This window comes from Perna viridis, chromosome 4 (genome assembly GCF_037379345.1).
Source record: "Perna viridis isolate PV_CMFRI_1.1 ecotype Kerala chromosome 4, ASM3737934v1, whole genome shotgun sequence".
NCBI lineage: Eukaryota > Metazoa > Mollusca > Bivalvia > Mytilida > Mytilidae > Perna > Perna viridis.
Genome location: NC_142448.1, coordinates 23,266,195 through 23,276,623, shown reverse-complemented (window position 1 = coordinate 23,276,623; position 10,429 = coordinate 23,266,195). Strand labels below are relative to the sequence as shown.

The window sequence follows — 10,429 nt, the reverse complement described above, 5'->3', positions numbered from 1 at the left end:
TCAAATATTAGTTTAAATATGATCAAAACTGCCAATACAATAAAAAATATAAAAGTGTGCCAATACAGCCTTTATCCGTCCAATATGGCGTATTGGACTAGTTGGTCAATAAAGATATAATTGCGTAAGGGTTTCCATATTGACCGAGTTACTGGTCCTCATCTAGCAATATGTAGGACTTTCTGTCACTCTTCACTTGACTTTCCAACAGTGGGGAAATGCTCTCGGACCCACATGGGCCTGGGAGTAGGCCAGAGCGTCAACAAAGCAGCCCAGCCGCAAGTAGGACATACTCTGAGTTTTTCGGTCAGGTATCAAGAAGGCTTGGCTCCGCTACCTCCAATGTCTAACAGACATTTACTAACAGAATCCCCGTAAGGGTGGTTGTGCGAGATCCGTAATGATAGTCAAGACTGTAAAACACGGGAATACCTTAAGTACAATGGGTAGGTACAGATGTGCGGCCCATATGATTACATGTAGTTATATGAAAAGGGTAGGAATTTAGTTGCAGTATATGCGATTGGGGTTAAAATTTACAATTATAGCCTATATATTTACACATGGTAATTGATTTGACATCAATTGAATCATCCTTAAAGTCATCAAAGTAAATAAAGATTAACACTTGACCACTTGACTGATAAGCAGGAAGGGATCCAATTAGCTGGGACATGATAATGTCTTTAGATACCCCCCTTCCCCCTCCCCCGCCCCCTATTTTTATAGAGAGCTATTTTTGAGACCATTCATATGGGTTATGAACAATAGTTTCGTGGAGCTGTTGGCAGGTGCAAACACGTAACAACAAAACTCAGTTTTATTCTTAGTAGGTGACATTAATTTTACTCCTTTCCGGAAAAATAGGGAGAGGTCGATATATTTATTTGGGATTGGAACTGGTGCATTTCATATTCTCATTAAAAAAAAATACTTTGTCCTATCTTTTGAAATTACAAAGAAGCTCATTACCTATGCCAGTTGTGCCATTAAAAATATGTGTCCTTTCTAAATTAGTAGAATTAAGACATTTTGCACCAGTCCCCAAAATAAATATTGACTGGTCCTTTGGTCTTTGAATTAATGAATAATGCATTATAATTTAATCATTATGACCACACCCTCTTTAATTTGGAATTATTTTTCTATGTTTACTTTTTACTCAAAATATTCGTCCACAACATTTTCTAAGTTTCTGTATGGACTATATTCATACTCCCTGGTTTATGGCAAGCCAAAGTGGACAAAAACCAATATTAGAAATTTATTTTGTAAACCTACTAGACAACCTTGGTATGGACAATCATGTGCAGATTTAAAGAAGTTGGTTAAATGTTATGAGAAACTTGTTAACAAAAATCCTAGTAATGGATATTACAGGAGAACGTATTATACTTATAAGTCAAAATATAAAAGGATTTGTAAATATGAAGAAAAGCAATATAAATAGAAATTATATGCTGAAATGAATAATAGCATTGATAATGATCCAAAATCATTTTGGAACCTAGTAAATAAACTAGATCGGTTGAACTTGAATCATGATTCCGATGATACTTTACCAAAAGAAGAATTTGTAAATTTCTTCAAAAACTTAAATAAAACTGATAATAATAATTCAGCTTTTCATGATAACATTAACCAAAAATTTGAACAAGCTATGAAAAATATTAATGAAGGGCCAGCTCAAAATATATTTGATAACAAGATAACTGTAGAGGAAATAGCTAAGGCTATTAAACTATTGAAACTTGGAAAAAGTACTTCCACAGATATGATCTCTAACAAAATGTTAAAATATAGTGGGAATACTATTTTCAAACCTCTTGAAAAATTATATAACTTTATTTTCCTCAAAGGAACATTTCCTAAACTATGGAATGAGAGCTTTTTGGTTCTTCTTCATAAATCAGGTAATAAGACTGACCCCTGTAATTATAGGGGAATTTCTATAACTACTATGGAATGAGATCTTTTTGGTTCTTCTTCATAAATCAGGTAATAAGACTGACCCCAGTAATTATAGGAGAATTTCTATAACTTCTATGGAATGAGATCTTTTTGGTTCTTCTTCATAAATCAGGTAATAAGACTGACCCCAGTAATTATAGGGGAATTTCTATAACTACTATGGAATGAGATCTTTTTGGTTCTTCTTCATAAATCAGGTAATAAGACTGACCCCAGTAATTATAGGGGAATTTCTATAACTACTATGGAATGAGATCTTTTTGGTTCTTCTTCATAAATCAGGTAATAAGACTGACCCCAGTAATTATAGGGGAATTTCTATAACTACTATGGAATGAGATCTTTTTGGTTCTTCTTCATAAATCAGGTAATAAGACTGACCCCAGTAATTATAGGGGAATTTCTATAACTACTATGGAATGAGATCTTTTTGGTTCTTCTTCATAAATCAGGTAATAAGACAGACCCCTGTAATTATAGGAGAATTTCTATAACTTCTAATTTAGGAAAACTGTTTAATAGAATAATTTATGCTGGAATTTACAAACAGCAAATCTCTCCTAAGTGAAAACCAAATTGGTTTCAGAGAAAACAGTAGAACTGCTGACCATCTATTTTCAATCAAATCCATTATTGACCACTATAAAAACAAGAAAAGAAAAGTTTTTGCTGCTTTTATTGACCTACGTAGGGCTTTTGATACCATTTGGCGGGTTGGTCTTTTTTACAAACTTGCGTCAGCAAATGTTCCTCCAAAACTTTCAAATAATATTTTCTATGTATCATAATACTACAAATAGAATCAAATTTTCAAATGGACTAAGTTCCACATTCAAATCAGAATGTGGTGTCAAATAAGGTGATGTTTTGAGTCCTTTATTATTTAATATTTTTTTAGATGACATTGTAATGGTATTAAAGTCAAATAATTGCAGTCCTGTAAAAATTGGGAATATATCAGTAAATTGTCTTTTATATGCTGATGACTTAGTTATATTATCTGAAAGTAAACAAGGTTTACAAACTAACTTAAATATTGTTCATGAATATTGCTGTAATTGGAAATTATATGTTAATGTGTCCAAATCTAAAGTTATTGTATTTAATTCAAATGGTAGATCTTATATTAATGAGTTTACATACAATAATGATATCATTCAAACGGTACCAAAATATTGTTATCTTGGTGTCATGTTACATTATAATGGTAAATTTAATTTAGCTGTATCTTTGCTGATGGAAAAGGCTAGAAAAGCTTTATTCAAGATAAAAAAGTCAGTAGGGCTAGATCATTCATGTCATCTATTAGAAAAGCTGTTTGATACTTTAATTAGCCCCATTCTTTTGTACTGTAGTGAAGTCTGGGGTATAGATATTGATACATGTACTTTTAATAACTCAGTTGTAGAAAAATTTCATTTAAAATTCATCAAGGAAACTCTTGGTGTACATTGCAAAGCTACAAATGCTGCATGTCGTTCTGAACTTGGACGACTCCCACTTCACTCAAAAATTATGTTTTCCTGTGTTAAATTTTTAAATCATCTTCTTTCCTCAGAAAACACTTTGGCTTTCAAAATATTTCAAGCTACAGAAAACAATAACACTTGGACAAAGAGAATGTATTCTATTATCAATAAACTTGGTTTTTCACACATAATCTATCAAAAATGTAGCTTTAAACCTATTTTATCAAATATAAAACAACGAATAACCAATCAATTTATGCAAGAGCAACATTCCTAAATCCAAAATTCAAATAAACTAACATTTTATCGAAATATACACATTGGATACAAACGAGCAAGCTTTGTTGATATTTTACAAAAAAGATCAGAAAGATCCTCTCTTTGCAATATTAGAATCAGTAGCCATAATTTGGAAATAGAAAAAGGCCGTCATCTATCAATTCCTGCAAATGAGAGATTATGTAAAGTTTGCAACTCTTGGGAGATTGAAGATGAATTACATTTTTTGCTAAAATGTGAAAAATACTCCAAAGTTAGAAGTCAATTTATGTCCAAATTATCAAATATCCTCAAAAAAGATATTGATTCAATTAATTACTACACACTGAAACAATGTATATTCAGTGATTCATATACTATACTAAAGATTATCACTAATTTTTTAGATATTATTTTTTCTATCAGAAAAAATTTTATTTCATAACAAATATCTCTTCTCATAACATTTGATTAATATTCTATTTACATGTATACCGCTACTATATATGTTACTCTTTTATATATCAATTATATGGGCCTTTGCCAATTATTGTAATTGTGTTTGTGCCAATAAAGAATAAAGAATTTTAAAAATTAATTTTCTAATATTACAAATTCTTGATTTAGTAATGTTATAAAATATCACACATTTAGTAATATTACAAATTGAATTTGTAATATTAGAAAATGAATTCCTTATATCAAAAAAAACTTAGCAATATTACAAATATTGCAAAATCAGTCACATTTTTTTAAATATTACAAAATAATTTTCTAATATTAAAAAATCGTAATTGAATACAACAAATTCGTTTTCTAATATTAGAAAATCAATTTCTAATATAAAAAAATCGTATTTTTTTAGGTATCAGAAATTCATTTGAATTTTTAATATTAAAAAATAAATTTGTAATATTTAAAAAAAATGAATTTCTAATATTAAAAATTGATTTCTTGATACATGTATAAAAATGCTTATCAAGGTATTTGAGTCCTGGGCTTTATATCACACTAGCTTAATATACACTCGACTTGATTACGCCTTGATATCATTAGCAGACACTAATTAGTGCCTTCTTGTTCAATAGTCTACTCCACGTGAGCCTCGCAAGAATACATTTATCTCCCCTTGAATAAATCTCCAATGCGGAAGCAGTGAAAGGTTGCAATGGTTACGAGCAAGTGGTTTTGTTTGTTTATTTATAAGAGGCATCACCTCTTTCGTTAGCGATTTACTCAAAATTTTGTTGAACCTCTACTAATCACAAATGATGGGGCGATTAGGAAATCTCGAGAATGTGAAAAACAGACAATCTTCAAACTCGTATTCTGTTTTGGACATTGAAATAGACACAGATTTGCATGATGCATGCAGTTCTGGACTTTGTGATGCATCAGATCGTGAAATACCTTTATTTAGGTACCATGAAATTCCGGACTTTTTGCAAGGCAATCCGTATGTTGTTAGTGGATACAGGGTATCGCTGCCATTTAATTTGTGTCTCAAAAGGTAAAGTATGATCAGGTCATTTTTTCATCAGTGTTTTATTTAAATGTAGCTGCAGAACCACAGTCTGGAAATAAATAAAGATAACCGCTATATGGTCCCACAACTAACATCTTAAGGTAAGAAATTGATAAAATTGAAATGACCTACATGTAGATTTAAGGCATGTAAGTTTAAATAAGGCATTTTAATGGAAAATACATATATGTGGCAGGACGGCCTTCCTGCATTGTAGTAAGAAGTGAGATTTAAATAGCCTGTTAATTGATGTAACTAAAGGAATAATTCTTAAGCCAAATTGGTTTGTGACTATAGGTGGCTGAATATAATTTTGTTGGTCAAATTATGCTCTCCTGTTTACACATACATGTATATACAAACGTGTATACCAGTAATTTTAGCAGCACTTTACAAATATATTTTGATTTTTTTTTTTCAGTATTTTCAAGTGGAACAATGAAACAGTCAATGTGTGGTCACATCTAGGAGGCTTCTTTATATTTCTGTACATGATGCTACATGACAATATTATTTTCATTCCAAGATTTAGCAGTTCATACACTGATCATGTCATTGTATCACTAGGATTATTATGTTACCAGGTAAACTTTTATTAATTTGTAAAAAATATTTATGAATTATGTGTATATGCTGTAAGACAGGGACAAGTTACTAAATTGATAGATGAATATGACTATAAGCACATAAATTTACATATACTATGCAATGCATGTCTGCCAGGATTAAAACAGCCTATATTAAAAAATGTAATTGTGTTAAGAACTATAGTCTATAGCAGCCTAAGTACATTTGTTATTAAGGTACATGTATTATCCTGCACATAGTCTATGACATGTACTTAAAACAATTCAAATGATATCCTTGTGGTCTTAACTTCAAATTCCATCTTAAGTAAGTCAATTTATGTACATGTTGTATGTACAATGTAAACAAGATAGATATTTATATAAATTTATTTGTACCATTGTCAAACACAGTAGCTGCCAGTAACAAACACCTACAACAGAGGTAGAGCAAGGTACATGTAACATAAATAGTTCTAAATGATCAGCACAAATCAACTTTTTTTCTGTAGAAAACGGTCTAATTTCAAGATTGAAAGAATGAAGGCATGTTATTTCTTTATGACAGTCAATTCAAAATGATATTGCATTGTTTGTTGACAAAATGAATACAAAATTGTTAACTAATTTGTTTGATTTCAGTTTTGTATGTTATGTTCAGCTGGATTCCATATGTTTTGTTGTCATTCAGAGAAGGCTAGCAAGAGATGGTTAGCTGTCGATTTAACGGGTATCTCTATGGGTGTGATAGGCTGTTATCTACCTGCAGTACATTATGCATTCTATTGTCTTTCTGTAAGTACAATATTGATGAAACACACAAAATAATAGAATTAATTTGGTATTGTCTATCTTGATTGTATTGTAATATACAATAATTATATACTCATAATTATTGTGAAAAGTTAAAAAAAACCCAACATTTTCTTCAATAGTGAAACTTGAAGTAGTATTCACTAGAAGTTTGAAATCAAAATGCTTATTTAGATAAGACAACTGTTTGTACTGACTCAGACTGTAAACTTAATAGATCCATTAATTACATTTTATTAGTCAGTTTGAAGGGTGCAAATACTACGAATTGAGCTTTTATTAATTTGTAACCCTTATTGAATTATTAAGGTTTTGATGACAAGATATTTTCATAAAAAATGCATGTTTTTAATAATTTCAGATATGGAGGGATATCTATCTGATAACTATCACCTTTTTGACAGCTGGGACCATGTTTATTCAGCTTCATCCCCATTATTTTAGTCCACGAATGTCTCGATGGAGAATAATTATATATGTAGGTCTAGTTGGGTACGGTGTTATACCAGCATTACATTGGATATGGTTAAATGGTGGAACTTCTGCTGAAATTGTTCAGGTGAGCACAAAATGGATAAAAATATTTATATATACACTGTAAAATGGCTTATAAAATGTGTTAACTGGTCAAAACCAGGTTATTTCATATAACATTTTCAAAAAAACAAGTAGCATTATTTATAATTTAATTTCTAATGAGTTCAAGTCCAAATGATGACAAATCCAAATGCTTGCTTTAAATCAGAAAGTTTTTTTTTAAATCAAGATAAATTTTTTTTAATTGTAACAAACCTTCTGAATGGTGGTTCTCTATGGGTAAACCAATTTTGCTTTAACTTTGTAACTGTGATGTCATTATTATCAATTAGCTTGCAGTCTGCAATTCAGATGTTATAAAGTAAAGAAAATCTTTAAAGGGGACTATAATCATACGTAAAGTTTAAAGCTTTAAACATAACATAGTTAGTGTTTTACCATTTTTAAAATGCCTCCAATAGGAAATTAAGCTATGACAATTAACTTTTCCATTTTTATAGAAATCAACCAACAAAATAAGCCAATGTAATATTCCCCAAGATTTTACTGGCTTCCTGTAACAGTGAAGCTAGATTTTACTGTCTTCCTGTAAAAGTGAAGCTAGATTTTACTGTCTTCCTGTAACAGTGAAGCTAGATTTTACTGGCTTCCTGTAACAGTGTTAGAAACTTCATTTTTGATCAACATGGACCCACCATAATTTTATGTAGACCGCTCTGTAGATTTCAAAAGAAATTGAGCCAATTTCTTCATAGACCTGCTTGATTTATATAGACTCGGTCCGTAGGTCTACTTCTAATTTCTTTCACTGTTGTAATGGGAAATTGGGATTCTGAAACTCAATATGTTAGCTTAACTATCTTTGGGACAATTTACACTTTGTTCAGATTGTAAACTGCCTCACAATTTGTTATTTGCATTTTTATTTTTGTTTTAACATTGATAGTGATCGTAATTAACACTATTTTACCTAATTATTTTTATGTATATTTTTCAGTTATTTGTCCCCAAGATAACTACGATGTATATCCTAGGAATTATAGCTTTAGTATTATACCTCAGTAAATTCCCAGAGAGATTTTATCCTGGTAAGTGTTATTTTAACTTATAGTACTGCATTGACATATCATCTATAAATAGTTAAGCTAAAATAAAGCTATGATCTGAAATAATTTGCTGTATAATTTAAATAAAGTATAAAGTCCTTTTCTATTTACAAACAACCAAAAATAATTACATTAAAGAGTGTTTGTTAGTCACATCAGATTATGAGCTAAAAGTCTTGGTTAATGTTTAACAAAATGTGATCAAGAGTTTTTTTTCTAAAACAACAAGTTTAATTACTGTCAACAATTATTTGCTTTATTTGCAGGTACATTTGATTTTATAGGTTCCAGTCATCAGTGGTGGCACGTTATTGTTGTATTAGCTTTTGTGTTCTGGCATTCTGCTGGTCAAGAAATTTTAAAATACAGGGTAATGCATCCATGTGTAGTTTGAACCACATAAATGAATCAGATTGAAATTAGTGTATCGAGGAAGATACTTGTTATATTTACAGACAAAATAGACAAGTTTTGTAAACAACATTGCTGTAGAAAAATTGCATTCAGGTACAAAATGTAAATCTACTTACTTTTCATTACTAGGATCATATGAAGGAAACTTTTAAGCACTGTTTTATTTTGAACTTAGGTGAAAATCAAAAATTCATTCCAGAGTGTAAGGTTTTAGCATTGTTTTTATTCATATTTATAATATGTAATGAACAATCATTTTTTATATACAAATGTATTTTACTCACTCATCCTAAAGGAACCACCATTTGATTTGTATAGAGTGGGGACTAGGGTGAAATTTTAAGAATGACAGCATCCAACTTTTCCTGAAATAAAAAAGCAGGACAGTGTATTAAGAAAAATAAGAAGGCAGGATCTCGTATTGTTCTTAATATTTAGTTGTTTAAAAAAAGGGCAGAACCTATATTTTCTAAAAATATAAAGAGAGTAGAAAACTTCACTCTACTCCTTCTGTGAAAATCAAATGGTTATTCCCCAAACGATTTTTTTTATGAAACTAGATTTTATGTACACATGATCAGTGATGGTATACAGATTCTTTGTAGTCATCACATACATTTTAATCACGTATTGAAGCTTTATTTCCAAATCTTTAATGCTGTGATAATGTTGTTATTTCTTATACAAGGTGAATAAAACTTACTAATGAAATTGCTTTGCAAATCAATTAACATTATACATTATAGATGAATCTACCACAAGAACTAGAACAAATCATGTCCATAGAACACAGATGTCCCCATCTATAACATCAATAAGTTAATGCTGCCAATCAAGAAGTTGGTGTGTAATGTAATCAAATTTGCTAACACAGTACAACCTATCATGCTGAAACTGCATGCTTAATTTCTCAATCAGTTCCAAAGTTTAATAGCTTTCAAAAATATTGCAAATCCTTCACATTTAAAAGACAGATGTTTGACAAACAGAAGTTGGGGAGTGGTGAGAGAAAAATCACAATATCATCCCACCCATACAATCACTCTCACAAAATATACGAAAATTAAGGCTGATTTGTTATGGGATTATTATACAAAGAGAAATAAGACCATAACCTGCACACATAGAAGGGGTATAAACACACCATAAAATCAGTTCAAAAAGGTCTGAGCCCCTCTTACAACAGAAATGATGAAACTGAATATAAGTTACACAAAAGTATGAACTAAGGACTACTAGCAGTTAACCGACATGGCAACGTCATGTCCCCATCATATGTAAAATCAATTCCATTTTTACAGGTCATAGAGTTCTCCCCAGGATTTTCAGATAGTGGTGTATTCAGTGCATGTGACACAACATTAATATGTCTCATGTGAAAATGTGCCACTTTGTATTTAATGTATTATAGAAGATTGATCAGTGTATTAAAAATGTACATTTGTATATTGCTGTTTATGTTTACATGAATTGTTTGAAGGTAAATATTTTACCTTTTTTCTTCTTTTGCAGTAACTTTAATACCATTTTTTATTTTTTATTTTTAAATTAACAGAAAAATTAAAGATATTCTATCAAATTATGATAAGTAATTCTTAATTAATATTTCCTCTAATTCATACACACCCAGTGTTCTTCAAATTTTTGCTGACATAAGACCCTTGGAAATTACAATTTTTCATTTGTTTTGGGGCCTCAATGGCTAATTTGAAAGTGATATTCATTTGATTAAGAGTAATGTCTTTTACATACTACTCTGGTTTCCAAAAA

General features: G+C 30.3%; 1 protein-coding gene across 1 annotated transcript; it reads left to right on the top strand.

Moving 5' to 3' along the window:
- The first annotated feature begins 4,831 nt into the window (after positions 1-4,831).
- LOC148619388 (progestin and adipoQ receptor family member 3-like) lies at positions 4,832-8,787 on the top strand. The gene is made up of 6 exons (XM_088579241.1): positions 4,832-5,208; positions 5,645-5,807; positions 6,432-6,584; positions 6,964-7,161; positions 8,137-8,227; positions 8,512-8,787. Exons 1-6 carry the CDS (start codon positions 4,967-4,969, stop codon positions 8,637-8,639), a joined length of 975 nt encoding a protein of 324 aa, XP_088435367.1. The 5' UTR covers positions 4,832-4,966; the 3' UTR covers positions 8,640-8,787.
- The last annotated feature ends 1,642 nt before the right edge of the window (positions 8,788-10,429 follow it).

What these genes read in the sequence shown, in the direction of transcription:
- LOC148619388 (XM_088579241.1), top strand. Translation starts at nt 4,967, where the DNA reads ATGATGGGGCGATTAGGAAATCTCGAGAATGTGAAAAACAGACAATCT. An exon ending in TTTAATTTGTGTCTCAAAAG is followed by an intron (nt 5,209 to 5,644) that starts GTAAAGTATGAT and finishes TTTTTTTTTCAG; the next exon opens with TATTTTCAAGTGGAACAATG. An exon ending in TAGGATTATTATGTTACCAG is followed by an intron (nt 5,808 to 6,431) that starts GTAAACTTTTAT and finishes GTTTGATTTCAG; the next exon opens with TTTTGTATGTTATGTTCAGC.